This window comes from Limulus polyphemus, unplaced genomic scaffold (assembly GCF_000517525.1).
Source record: "Limulus polyphemus unplaced genomic scaffold, Limulus_polyphemus-2.1.2 Scaffold4236, whole genome shotgun sequence".
In the NCBI taxonomy this organism is placed as follows: Eukaryota; Metazoa; Arthropoda; class Merostomata; order Xiphosura; family Limulidae; genus Limulus; species Limulus polyphemus.
The window spans coordinates 2,657-18,672 of record NW_013669846.1 but is presented as its reverse complement, the minus strand read 5'-3'; the positions used below and the strand labels follow the sequence as shown (position 1 = coordinate 18,672).

General features: G+C 33.8%; 1 protein-coding gene across 1 annotated transcript; it reads right to left on the bottom strand.

The window, feature by feature from the left end:
* Nucleotides 1-6,830: 6,830 nt before the first annotated feature.
* LOC106470821 (homeobox protein EMX2-like) lies at nt 6,831-15,238 on the bottom strand (the record flags this gene model as incomplete). Its single annotated transcript, XM_013931391.2, has 2 exons — nt 6,831-8,556; nt 15,075-15,238. Coding segments are annotated over 2 exons (371 nt in total), but the record flags the coding sequence as incomplete, so codon positions are not given.
* Between the last annotated feature and the right edge of the window lie 778 nt (nt 15,239-16,016).

The following is a 16,016-nucleotide window of genomic DNA, read 5'->3' as shown; positions in this document are numbered from 1 at the left end:
TTTTATTAGTCATTATTTTAATCAGGAATTTGCACGAAGATTGAATGTTTTTATATTGGTCATTATTTTAATCAGGAATTTGCACGAAGATTGAATGTTTTTATTAGTCATTATTTTAATCAGGAATTTGCACGAAGATTGAATGTTTTTTTATTGGTCATTATTTTAATCAGGAATTTGCACGAAGATTGAATGTTGTTATTAGTCATTATTTTAAACATGAATTTGCACGAAGATGAATGTTTTTTTATTGGTCATTATTTTAATCAGGAAGTTGCACGAAGATTGAATGTATTTTATTGGTCATTATTTTAATCAGGAAGTTGCACAAAGATGAATGTTTTTGTATTGGTCATTATTTTAATCAGGAATCTGTACGAAGATTGAATGTTTTTTTATTGGTTATTATCTATTCACCTTCTTCATTGTAAAGAAGATATCCACTTTCTATGAAAGATTAATTTTAATTAACTCTTCCGGCTTCCTTTCTTTCTTTTAGTTTTCGTCACAGAAACGACTAGTTTCATAAAAAAAAGTGTGCAAAAATTCAGGCAAAAGATGATAATAATTCAGAAAGTACTTTCAGAGATAGCAAGATACTTGACAGTGTGTGGGAAGAAATGTAGTGTTTACAGTAAGTGCAGTTCAAAGGGATTCTTATTATCTTTTCTTTGGTAGTCATGGAAACAAGCTTGTGCATAGTTTAATTGATATCTCATGGAAACAGTTCTGTATACAGACCTTGAGGGTTGTAGTCATGGAAACAATTCTGTATACAGACCTTGTGGAATGTAGTCATGGAAACAATTCTGTATACAGACCGTGTGGAAGGTAGTCATGGCAATTAGTCTTATTTATAACATCAGAAAGTAGTCATTGTAAGAAAATGCACTTCCCAACAGATAAGTTATGTTAAAGTAAAATGATTTTCGCGGTGATTTTCTGTCTCATTATAGATTTTATTATTTCACTTTAAAACGAATTAATCTTTTATTTTTCATACTTTGTAGAATTGTTTAGTTACTAATTACAAACAACGATGAATTTAAAAACGAGATATACTGGTTACATTAACGTTAAAAACAGTCAGTCTGATTACCTTGAGTTTAAATACTGTAATGAGCCTAAAAACGTAGTTTCATTATGCAATCAAATGCATGTATTTTTCATAGTTAACATACCAAATAGATGAGATGTTAACGGTTAACATACCAAATATATAAGTTGTTCGTGGTTAACATACCAAATAGATGAGTTGTTCATAGTTAACATACCAAATAGATAAGTTGTTCATAGTTAACATACCAAATAGATAAGTTGTTCGTGGTTAACATTCCAAATAGGTGAGTTGTTAATGGCTAGCATACCAAATAGGTGAGTTGTTAATGGTTAACATACCAAATATATAAGTTGTTCGTGGTTAACATACCAAATAGATGAGATGTTAACGGTTAACATACCAAATAGATAAGTTGTTCATAGTTAACATACCAAATATATAAGTTGTTCGTGGTTAACATACCAAATATATAAGTTGTTCATAGTTAACATACCAAATATATAAGTTGTTCGTGGTTAACATACCAAATAGATGAGTTGTTCATAGCTAAAAGACCAAATAGATGAGTTGTTCATAGTTAACATACCAAATAGGTGAGTTGTTCATAGCTAAAAGACCAAATAGATGAGTTGTTAACGGTTAACATACCAAATATATAAGTTGTTCGTGGTTAACATACCAAATAGGTGAGTTGTTAACGGTTAACATACCAAATATAAAAGTTGTTCGTGGTTAACATACCAAATAGATAAGTTGTTCGTGGTTAACATTCCAAATAAGTGAGTTGTTAATGGCTAGCATACCAAATAGGTGAGTTGTTAATGGCTAGCATACCAAATATATAAGTTGTTCGTGGTTAACATACCAAATAGATGAGATGTTAACGGTTAACATACCAAATATATAAGTTGTTCGTGGTTAACATACCAAATAGATGAGTTGTTCATGGTTAACATTCCAAATAAGTGAGTTTTTCATCGTTAAAAAACAAATCGATGAGTGTTTAACAAGCTAAATGGGTTGGTTGTTCATAGTTAACAGACGCTACAGAGTCATCGCAGGGACAGAAATAAAAAGTCCATCCACGTGTTCCATAAAATGCAATTACCAAAACTTAACTTTCTGAGAAGCATGAAGCTCTTGTTATTTTTAAGACGTGAAATTGAATTTGTCTAAAATTTTCTGTATTAAAGACCGAAACTGTTATTGGCGTTGCTTCTAACCCTTGTGGGAGGTTCTAACCTTATTTTTGGACTGGACGTGCACTATATCAACATAAAGTGAGCGGCGAGGTGAAAAATGGATCTCTCTCTGACTTGTCTAACCAATTAACCCTGGAAGTGGGGGCCATATTTGCTCAGCAGCATGAGATACCCCAGACGGACACGCCTCACGCCCCGTAGTGTGTACATTAATTCTAACGAATCTACTCGCAGGTTACTTACATTCTACCGGCCGAGTTCCTTACGGCGTGGTGCACGAGAATCTCCCACCAAGAGGTTCACGTGCACACCTGCAAACGTGTAAATATCAGTTCGCCTACGCCGATCTAGACGAACCGATCTTGACGCTCATATAAGTATCCTAAATTTTCGTCTCGTTTCGTCTAATAGCATCGTCTGGGAGTAGGAACCGTTGAACTGATAATGAACGATAAACGGCCTCGCAGGAGGTTAAGGTGGGCCCCTATCAGAAAGGCTTGGGTGCTTGCAACCTAGGGGTCGCTACAATAGCAAGGATCGGAGGGGTTCTTCCACACCTCTCTTTAACCCTAAGATCGGCTATAGATAACTCGTTAACATGTTCGCTGCTGATGCATTTCGTTTGTTAGTGGCCCTCTAGACGCAGAAAGCTGAAACACTTCATGTTATGCACAATAAAACAAACCGACTCATAATTTACAGCACTGAAACGATCTTGTTGAATTGCATGAAACTTGCGGAAAAGCGAAAATACAGGCAAACCAGATAACTTATTTATGTTTCTAATTTGAATGTGTCTCTATAGAAACGTTAGTATTTTAGCTTAATGAAGCTAATTGTTTTTTAAATTATAAATCTATTCATAAATTAAAAGTTTAAGAACGTTTTAATGTAATGTATGTAGGAATTTGTGAAAATTTTCTCGATTAGAGATATTTACAAAAATAGGAATGGTTAGGAGAGTTGAACATACAACAAAATGTGGCAATTTCAAACAATACAATTAGTTGCAAGTAATACAGAATACTGACAAAATGGAACCTGAACCAAGACAACAAATACTGAACTTGAACCAAGACAACAAATACTGAACTTGAACCAAGACAACAAATAATGAACTTTAACCAAGACATACCAAATACAGAACCTGAACCAAGACATACGAAATACAGAACTTGAACCAAGACATAACAAATATGGAACTTGAACCAAGACATAACAAATACGGAACCTAAACCAAGACATAACAAATACAGAACCTGAACCAATACATAACAAATACAAAACCTGAACCAAGACATAACAAATACAAAACCTGAACCAAGACATAACAAATACAGAACCTGAACCAAGACATAACAAATACAAAACCTGAACCAAGACATAACAAATACAGAACCTGAACCAAGACATAACAAATACAGAACCTGAACCAAGACATAACAAATACAAAACTTTAACCAAGACAACAAGTACTGAACTTGAAGCAAGACATAACAAATACAAAACCTGAACCAAGACATAACAAATACAGAACTTTAACCAAGACAACAAGTACTGAACATGAAGCAAGACATACCAAATAATTTGAACACTTCTACTACTGTCTTAAAACCCTATACCTGTTTTCCTTTAACTTAGAATAATCTTGGTCATAAAGTATACAGTGTGTCAGTTTCTTTCATTTCAATTGAGATGAATTACTACTGGTTGCTCGTTGGTAAGTCAGTGGACTTGTAATGCTAAAATCTGGTTACGATACTCGCTGTAGGCAGAGCACAAATAGCCTATTATATATTTTTGTGCTTTATAACAAATAAACAAACATAAGTACTACATAAAGGGGACAAGGCGTGGCATGTTCTCCCGTGTCCAGACTTTGAATCCCAGGATTCCCAACGGTTCGTCGTTGCTGCAAAAACGCGTTTCGCATGTTTGCGCCGTTTGCGCGCTATAAGACTGTGGTTCAAGTCTCACTAATCGATTAGACAAGAGTAGCTCAAGCGTTGGCAATGAGTGTCTTTTGGTTAGCTGCCTTTCATCTAATTCATCACATCTGCATTAGAAATGGCTATACGCAGATAGGCCACGTGGAACTTTGCACGAAATTCTGAAACAAATCCAACCAAGATCTTCACGGTAAATGATAACATTCTTTTCTGCTGGATTTAACAGCTATTTTGACGTGAATTAAGCTAATGTAAAACTCTCTTTCTTCTTTCTGTGGGTCTTTAAGTGTTAGTCGTGATGTTTAAATTGTAATCATACTAAGTTTTAGCCAACATTTCACAAACCACAGTCAACACTGCAGCGATTCTGTAAAATAACAAGTATCCTGTAATGTTTTTCAATATTCTCGCTGTTACGTCGGGTCAGTTGTAAGTGTAGAACGAAAGAAAAATAGACTAAACCCTTTGTTCCTTCCTCTTTAAAATACTTTCTTGATTACAGAAAACGAAATACAGTCAGATTACAGCGGAGGTTCTATATCATTCACAGGATATGTAATACAGTCAGATTACAACAGATGTATTATATCATACACTGGATCTTTAATACAATCAGATTACAACAGATGTACTATATCATACACGGGATCTGTAATACAGTCAGATTACAACAGATGTACTATATCATACACGGGGTCTGTAATACAGTCAGATTACAACAGATGTACTATATCATACACGGGGTCTGTAATACAGTCAGATTACAACAGATGTACTATATCATACACTGGATCTGTAATGCAGCCAGATTACAACAGATGTACTATATCATACACGAGATCTGTAATACAGTCAGATTACAACAGATGTACTATATCGTACACGGGATCTGTAATACAGCCAGATTACATTAGATGGACTATATCATATACGGGATCTGTAATACGGGTCAGACTACAACAGATGTACTATATCATACACGGGGTCTGCAATGCAGTCAGACTACAACAGATGTTATTGACTGGACAGTTATAGTTGATTCAAATGTTATTGACTGGACAGTAATAGTTGATTCAAATGTTATTGACTGGACAGTTATAGTTGATTTAAAAGCAATGCTTTGTGAGGAACCTACCGAACTAATATTAATTCAAAAATACAATGATAGTAACGTTTTATTGAGGAACATCAAACAAAGAAACCGAATATATCATCACTGAAACCAATATGAAGATCATCAATAGAAAATAATAGCTAAATCACTATTGATAAACTCATTCCCCTCATTTTACTAAAAAAGCTAATTTAACGCCACCTACAAAATTGTTCTGTAAGGTTCTCTGGTTTGTTTGTTTTGAAGCTAAGCACAAAGCTACACAATGGGTTATATGTACTCTGCCTACTCGGGTTCTAGCGTTGGAAGTCCGCAGACATACCGCTGTGCCACTGGGAGGCGGGGTTCTCTGGAATTCAACTGCCTTCTTTATTGGAATTTCATACATGATGATGACTCTGGGTTGAAACATTATAATTATTAAAATCACAGCTGTAAAAGTTGTTGTTGTAGTTCTGAATGAATTGTTCAAAAACAGTTTCCGCTTCTCCAAACACTACCACTTTGGAAGTGTGTTCAAACTCAATTATAACTGTGATTTGTAATGACGTATTACTACGCTTCTCCTATAAATGATCTCATTTTATGTAGAAACACGATTTCTAAAGAAGGTTTTCTAGGCTTTTCCGACAAGCAATATCATTTTATGACGTAGAAACAACGATTGTTAGACTTCTCCTACAAGCAATACGTTTGTTGTATTCCAGCCGGCTTGAAGAGCTCTGGAGTGAGCGTTGTCAGTAATCTATATGTCAAACATAGTGTAGTTGGAATACTATTATTATACACTATTCTAATTTTTGAAAATCCTTAAGATACTAGATTAAGAATGTAGTGCTTAGAAATATAATAGGCCTAATGTACTAATATCTTATTACAAGTATAATTAATATCATTTCATGCCGTTGATGTTCCTTTGTTTTACCACCACTCCAACTTTTCATCACTCGATGTTCAGTCCGAACAAAGTCATTAATGACGAACCTTTAGCGTGTAAAGAGCAAACTCGCCAAATTCCCGAAGGTCCTTTCACTCGTACATTATTAAATTTAATAATTGTACGGAATATTGCAGTCCTATTGTATAGAGAAATTTTTACTTTATTATTCCTATTTTTACAACAATGCTGTTATTTATAATATTATGATATTTATTTATAATAATTAACACTCGACTTTCAGTATTCAGTTTTAAAAACAATCCTAGATTTAACTATATGGTTTCCCTACCCCATAACTAAGATACGTTTTGTGCATTGAGATCTTCGGCTTTTTCCAAGATAATACATCAGATGTCGTTCTATCTAAAATTCTAAAGTTTGATAATATCTGCATACCGAAGTATATACAATATATAGGTTTTAACAATACGACTGATATCATTACATCAATATGTTCAGTCTTTAGGTTTTAACAATATAATTAATATCATTACATTAATATGTTCAGTCTTCAGGTTTTAACAATACGTTTATTATCATTACATCAATATGTTTAGTCCTCAGTTTTAACAATACGATTGATATCATTACATCAATATGTTCAGTTTTTAGGTTTTAACAATACAATTAATATCATTACATCAATATATTCAGCCTTCAGGTTTTAACAATACGATTAATATGTTCAGTCTTCAGGTTTTAACAATACGTTTATTATCATTACATCAATATGTTCAGTTTTTAGGTTTTAACAATACGCTTATTATCATTACATCAATATGTTCTGTCTTCAGGTTCTAACAATACGTTTATTATCATTACATCAATATGTTCAGTCTTCAGGTTTTAACAATACGTTTATTATCATTACATCAATATGTTCAGTTTTTAGGTTTTAACAATATAATTAATATCATTACATCAATATGTTCAGCCTTCAGGTTTTAACAATACAATTAATATCATTACATCAATGTGTTCAGTCTTCAGGTTTTAACAATACGATTAATATCATTACAGCAATGTGTTCAGTCTTCAGGTTTTAACAATACGATAAACATCATTACACAAGATCTTCAGTCTTCAGATGTTAATAATACGATCAAGTATCATTACATCAAGATGTTCTGAGGTTTTAATAATACGAGCCACATTTTCCCTTTTCCTTAATTGTTTTAAACTTTTGTTGCTGTGCAGTTATTCTTGTAACTAAACCAATATTTGAGAAAAGTTTGTGTATATGTATCCATCCGTTTATAACTAGACTGGTTGTCCCCAAACCTTTCATGTACAATAGGGCTCCCTAAGAGTGACATAGGGGGTCAGCGTTCGAACCTGACACCCCTAAATCACCTGCTGGGGACCCTTATATCTTTCCTGTGTGTCGAACAGGTACAACAGCTAGTTGAATATGAGTTGCTATATTGAATTAAAATCAACTGATCATGTTAGTTTGAAGAATTTTAGTTAATTAAAGTAATAAAAACCGTTATTATATTTTACATGAACAGTTTGGATTTATATGACAGAAAACCACAGCCGTGTCTACCCTAGAAATACACGTTGTTCTAGTTTTTAATACTCAGCCAACAGAAGATCAAGTTTATGAGAGGCTGAACTATTAAACGATACGGAATTATCTTATTGTAAACGATGACGTCTCTTCAGAATTTTGAATATTACAATACATATTATGTTAATTATCTGAATGTACTGTACAATTCACACAAGTTTTTCCCATAAAACTCACATGATAATCTAGTAAAAAACACATGTAAGTGCACCGATTTTACAACTGTTCGTGTTTTCTTCGCCTACTCACATCTACTCACGCCTATTAAATGAGTGCAGAACAAAAACTGATCAACCATTCCGAGGTTCGTAGTGGCTAGTTATTGGCAAGCCCTTTAGAAAACCTATATACTGATCGTAGTTCGTTGTAGCTTAGTTCACAACTGTAAACGCCCGAAAAACTAACTTTTAAAATAAAGTACCGAATTCACAGCGCATTTATGAAAAGATTTTGTTTTGTTTTTTCGCCCCCAGGGGTGATGTTTTGGATTATTCATGCGAAAGTAAAATCATCAAGAAGGCGCCGTAGTGGAAGGAGGATCGTGGGCAAAGGAGCTTTGTAAATCCAAGTCCGTGGAATCTCGGGAATTTGTTTCTGTAACAATGACGTCATCAGTGTTATTATTGGAAGGTGATTCTTCCTGATGTTTGTTTGTTTGTTGTTCCTCTTGCTTCTGTCGTTTGAACTTCGTTCTTCTGTTTTGGAACCACACTTTCACCTGGTAAGAAGAAAATGTGTAAACTATCGATAAGAATACACAACTGGTTTGTCGAACTCCTAAAGAGTAAGATAACTCACATACTTTCTGTAACTGTTTTATTATATATTTTTATTATGAAAGCTGTTCTGCATTATTATCTTATTATATGAAATTAGGACTATCCTAAACCTCTTAAGCCGGCCGAACTTGTAAGATATTATTAGGATTGTGGTCGAAAACATTGCTAACGGCAAGGTTCATCAACTATAACCAATGAATTGTAATCTATATAAAAAAGGTGTTTCAAATATTTATTAATAGGTTAACTGGTCTATGTAGGTAGCTTGCTATGATCAGAAATTAGTAACAGTTGAAAAAGTCACAACCTAGTTTGTTTATTAATATTTTTCCCTAAATGCTCTAATTAACACCTTATTCACCCATGATACAATTGAAAATTTTAATTTGCTTAGCACTAACATTTTGTTACTCTGAAACAATCTGAAAATCGTTCGAGAGGCTTGAAGTAAAACATAAAGAATATAGGTATGTGGGAACATATCTCAGATAGTGTTTGTTTAATCAGAACTACTGAGCTTAAAGGTGTTGAACACACTCCTCTCATCGATGCGCGTTAAAAACTATTGTTAATTCCTCTCTCTAATAAAAGCGTTTTAGTGAGAAGTGAAACAGTAAAATAAGAAAGCTACAAGCTGGAATTGCATTTCCCATATGCTGCTTTATTCAATCAAACTGGCTCAATACACGATACTCTGTATCTAACATAAACATATCAGAAAATATTTATATCAATATAACAACAACAACAAGAAGAATAGTTAAAATATAAACAATAATAATAGTAGTAGTTAAAGAATATTGTTTATATCAATACAACAACAACATTGGTTAAAATATAAATAATAATAATATTAGTTAAAGAATATTGTTTATATCAATACAACAACAACAACGTTAGTTAAAATATAAATAATAATAATAGTAGTTAAATAATATTGTTTATATCAATACAACAACAACAATAATAGTTAAAATATAAATTACAACAGCAAAGAATATTGTTTCTATAAATAGAAAAAACAATAGCTAAAATATAAATAACAATAGTAGCTAAATAATAATGTTTATATCAATAAGAGAAAAATAGCGACAGACTAATGTATATAAATAGAACAACAACAATAAGGAAGGGATAATATTTATATCACAAATTCTAAGAACTTGAGTGAAAACAAAGAAGAATATATAACAATTTATCAACCATATCCAGTCCTGACGTGGCCTTTTGCCCAGTACCAGGGCTCATCAGGCATGTTGGGATACGACAGACAGACACAGTAGTGGCTTAGATCACCAATTACATGAACAACAACTGTTTCGGTGTGGACTAGATTAAGCAGGTAAATTGTTTACATTAATAGAAGAGCAATGATTGTTTAAAAATCATGTTTATACCAACAGAACGACAATACTCAGATAACATCTTTAGATTTTACAATTGTTTTAACTGGTAGTTAGGGAGTTCGACTCTCAATCAGGGGGTCACGGTATGGAAACCCGTCGCCGAACATTCTCGCCCTTGCAGCCGTACGGGAGTTATAATGTAACTGTCAAACCCGTTGGTGAAAAGTAGCCCAAGAGTTAGCGGTGGGTGGTATTGACTTATTGCCTTCCCTCTAGTCTATCACTTTAAATTTAGTGACGACTCTCGTAAATAATGCTCGAATAAATTTGCACGAAATTCAACAAACAAGTTATCATTCTAACAAACGGATCCATAAATTAACAGTTAATATTTAGACGTTAAAACAATGTCTTCTTTTACCGGTTTATATTTCATGACTGAGTATAATATTATAACATAGATAGATAGGTAGACTATATCTATGAAATAAATTACGACCGTACGATTTTTCAGTACTTTCCATTTCACTGTCTCAGCAACCATGTCACTAACGATAATAATTCTAGGTTGTACTTTTAGTTATTTAATTTTAACTATGGTATCCTTCCTCCTTCTCCATTGCTCGGCAATAATCTCGAGAGCTTGTGACACTAAACTTTTGGGTTCAATCCCTTTCTGCAATCTGTGCTTAATATCAATATATATATATAGGCTATCTTCGGGGTTATATAACTAATTATGTTAGCCTGATAATATTTAATGAACTAAGATTTGGGGCTCGATCTTTGCAGCGGACACGTCACAGAGAACCCATTCAGTAACCTTGTGCTTAGTACGAAAACAAGGAAGCTATCTTCGGATTATATAACTAATTATGTTAGAAATAAAAGCGAAAATAGTCCAGTTATATGTCCAAGAAACAGTTTTTCTACACACAGAGCATTTGACCAGCTTTGGTCTCCCAATCCTCTAACCAGTCTTTATTTCTATTGCAGCAACATGTATGAACTCTGTCACTAAGAATAACAACAACGGACAGACAGCCCACCCTCTGTATTCGGTAACCTTGCTGTTGTCGTGGTATTGTAAATAAAACATCAATGGTGCTGCCAGTTGCAACACTGGGAATGCCACCTGCAATGGGATAACACAAGCCTTGTATAACGAAATAGCAAGATAACGGGTTGTAAATTTTAACCCCTTTCTTTGTTAAAGACAGGTTGATTCAAACTTTAAATTTCATGGATCACAGGAAAAATCAAAACAAGGGTGGACTCGACTCTTCGGCCTTTAAAAAAAATGTTCCACACATACCAAAGCGTATATATTTTTTTTTGGCTCGTGATCTCTAAGAAGGCCCTTCCCCACCATCAACATTGAGGCTAAGATTACAATTGACAACCGTCAATGTAAGCGATAGTATCAAACCTACAGCGTTTTCAAGGCCCTAGGCGGTGCGATCGTTCGTTAAGGATCAGACTACAGCCAATAAACGTTTAACTATGATCCAGATCTTATTTTCATATGATGTTTTTCTGACCACGATAGCGTTGTGGACAGATAAAGTGAGTTTGGCCCACCCGCGTTGTCGGTGCTGTGGCGTGAACCTGCCGACCAGCAAGAAAGACCGGAGCTAAGGCACACACACCCTACACAACTACATTCTAACTGATACTTACAGTTCTCACGTTTCGAGCCTAAATGTCTCATGGAGTGTGTCTGTTTCAAAGCAGAAATTGACAAGTTACTAATAGTATTTCTACACGAACTCAGAAACCCAACTAATATACCATAGAAAGAGATCTATCTTAAATTACTTAAATAGATTATTGATTACTGCATCACAATAATTATCTAGGCTCGGATAATCTTAAAGAATAGGATAAATAAAAAAAAACAGACGAATCTTAGTTCCAACGGTTTAGATCAAAACTTTGAGGCTAAAGGTATTAATTCCTCAGTAAAGAACGATCTATTTTAAAATTACGACTACGTTAAGCTGGGATCTGTTTAGTTATGACTGCTTGTTACGTTTAATATACAGTGGCGATGTAAACTCAAACTTAAAGAAGTAAAGGAACTTTTAACACACGGAACAGTGCAAACTAAAACTAACAGGGTTAGTATAATAAAATCCACGAAATTAATAGCAACTTTAACAAACAGAGCAGCATAGACTCAAATCAACAGAATTAATGACAACTTTAACAAAAAGGGCAGTATAAATCCAAATCAACGGAATTAATGACAACTTTAACAAACAGGACAGCATAGACTCAAATCAACAGAAATAATGACAACTTTAACAAAAAGGGCAGTATAAATCCAAATCAACGGAATTAATGACAACTTTAACAAACAGGACAGCATAAACTAAAATCAACAGAAATAATGACAACTTTAAAACAGGGCAACATAGAACCAAATACACAGAATTAATGACAACTTTAACAAACAGAGCAACATAGAACCAAATACACAGAATTAATGACAATTTTAACAAACAGAGCAGCATAGACTCAAATCAACAGAATTAATGACAACTTTAACAAATAAGGCAACATAAACTCAAATCAACAGAATTAATGACAACTTTAACAAACAGAGCAGCATAAACTCAAATATACAGGATTAATTAATGACAGCTTTAACAAACAGAGCAGCATAAACTCAAATCAACAAAATCAATGACAACTTTAACAAACAGAGCAGCATAAACTCAAATATACAGAATTAATTAATGACAGCTTTAACAAACAGAGCAGCATAAACTCAAATCAACAGAATTAATGACAACTTTAACAAACAGGGCAACATAGACTAAAATCCAGGAATTAGCAACAACCTTAATATACAGGGGCAGTGGAAACGTTATCCAAGTAAATTATTTCTATAAAGTTGTTTCAAAATATATCCTCCCCATTGTCTCAGCGGAATGCCTGCGGACTTATAACGCTAAAAACTGTGTTTCGATACCCGATAGCCAATTGTGTAAGTTTGTGCTTAACTACAAAAAACAAACTGGAAACTTACAAAATTCTTTTTTTAAATAACCCACCATAACATTGCTCTTGCCTTTAATAAACTGAACTAATTAGTACAAATTATTCCAGATTCTAGAACCTGGTTTGTCTATAAATACAATAGTCGATCACGAAGCACGAAAACGTGACATTCATAGTCACATTTTTAAAGATTTCGAGAAGACACTGCGTGTTTCGAAACTACGTATTCTCGAATTATCGTCTACGTTTCTTTAAAATGTCGGAATATCATGATAATATAATGTGAAAATTCAGCGTTTAATCCTCCACGATCTTGGAATACTGAGCTTTCTATTGGCGTTTAGCTTAAGTGGGTCTCATGTTTAACGGTCTGTCAAGTCTCAACTAAATTTTCAAGAAAGAAAAAGACAGCATTTTAGGTTTTACTTTAGAATTTATATCTAAGTTTGGGGATGTTGGACTTCACTCGAGTTTCGACAAATCTTGTCTTACGTCACCCGATATATCAAATTTGGAATTATGTTGTTTTTGACAAATCACTTTATTAGGCAAACGAGATTGTTAAACTACAGGTACTTCAGATCACTGTAGTAGGTGGTTAACTACAATAGTCAGACCACTGTACAAGGCTGAGGAGGTTAACATTAACTCAGATCATTAGAGCATTCAAACAATCAACGATTTTAAGTACATAATCTAAAACCTTTATTACGAGACTGTCAACATTGATTTGACGCTACACACTGTACACAATAAACATTGCTTTGACACTACACACTGTACAGAAGACACTTATGACAGTATTACGTTACAAAGTATATTACAGTTTGTCAGAGTTGTCACTATTTATCTTTATATTCTAAGTTGAATTATCTATTCGTGCGTAGTGTTTTAACTTTATATTTTGAGTTTAGAAATGTATTTATGTCTTAATTACACTTGCATTATTTTATCTAATTTTCAAAGTTGAGATATGTGTATTAGTGTGTTTGTCAATGTATTTTAGATTCTGAGTGTGTTTATCATTTGTAGGACTTATCTACTTGAACTTCAAGTTGGCATCAATGTCTGGTTATGAAATTACTTATTCACACTATAGAGAATAATGATAATATTAACACCAAGCATTAGAGTTGGATATTCACTGGTGATCAGTTAGATCACCGTGTTTCACCAGTAACTAGCTCAACCAGTATCCGAAATGAGTTATAATAAATATCCTGAATATCGTCAGTTAAACCAGAGTGTCATCTGGAATATAAATCACATCTTATAAGACATCAGCATCTTAAACTAAAGCATTGTCTCACCTGGGTTAAAACTAATCACACTTCTAGTACCAGTGGGCATGCTGCGTCTCACCCTTGTAGCTTAAACTAAGCCATTGACTAACTTAGACTAAACTGATAGTTAAATACGTTTCTGTTAAATAATCACGCCTGTCAGTTTTATTAGACAGATTGTGACTCACATTTGTTTCTCTTAGATAGGTAGTGACTCAATTAAGTTTATTTTCAGCTGTGATTCACCTTCATTTAGTCAGTTAATTCAATTTTTGTTAATCAAGTTGTGACTCAATTGCGTTTCTCTCATATAAGCTGTGACTGATTTGAGTTTCTGTTATACAGGCCGTGACTTAGTTAAATTCCTGTTACACTAGCTGACTTAATTGAGTTTCTGTTACACAGGCCGTGATTAATTTGAATTGTTGTTAATCCGGGTTTGACTCACTGTTAGTCATGCTGTGACTCATTTGAATTTTTTTAGGCTGGCTATGACTCATTTAAGTTTCAGTTAGTCAAGCTGTGACTCACTTAAATTTCTATTAGTCATGCTGTGATTGCGTTATTCGAGAGTAATCTTGTGTCTCACAGTGTTTTTAGAGTAACACACATGATTAATTTCAACATTTTATGTGTAATTTACCATCTCATTTCATTTACACTGCTAATCCCTCTGACTCACTTAAATTTCTACGAGCAATCGAATGATTCTGTTGCGTTGTATGCATGCGTTTCAATGAATAATGTATTGACGCAGTAATTAACTTGTGACATGAGTAGCGAAGACTCACTTGGGTTTCTAAGGCAAAACTGGCAACTCACCTGAGTTTCCGTGAGACTGAGAATTTGGGCTAGTTGTTTTCTCTCAGTTCCTACGACGTAATGGTTCTTTTCAAAAGCATGTTCTAACTTCAAAAGTTGGGAAGGAGAGAATGCTGTTCGGATTCTCTTTGGTTTCCTGAAAGGGTGAAGTAGAAAGTCTGGACCTATACAATAAAGATAGAGAGAAAAAATAAAAATCTGCCCTTCATGCCTAGGGTTAGGTATGTTATATTAAATCGGTGAAATGTAATGTATCAGAACTACATTTTTTCGTTAGTAGTCTAATGACACCGAACATTGATAGCTTGTATATTCATAAACTCAGCTGTGGGAAGTCAGGTGCTGCGTTTTTTAATATCTAAGAACACAAAAGTCAGTGGCAAAAGCCATCCATATGGCCGAGGCAATATTATGCAACATAATCAAGAGGAACCTCCATCTGGAAAAGCGTAACAAGTCACGTTTAGACAAATTGCTTCTACAACATATTCATTCAACCGCCAAACCTCAAGCAGCTGGATAATGGAAGAGATATTTATGCAACGTCATAAAAAGACATACCGGTCAAGTAAACGAACGTAGCACTTATGAAAGACATACCGGTCAAGTCACCAAACGTAGCACTTATGAATTTCGGTGTATTCAGAGTAATGACACGAGCGCTAGAAAACCGTTGTCTTCCTACATTAGATGGAATATGGAAAGCATACAGGAAGAAGGGTGAGCTTTTCACAATATAAAATATACTACAGGGTTATTGTCAAACTGTTGGGGATTCAAATCGTTTAAATATATTGTACTCGGAAGTTTATATAAACGTACTTTATATAAAGGTAATACTTTTCACTTATTTTTAAATCATTTTATGACAATTCCTTGGTAATACGTTGATGTTTTTAGAATATTGTTTTAAGTTTGACCATTTTCGTATCCTCCTTTAGA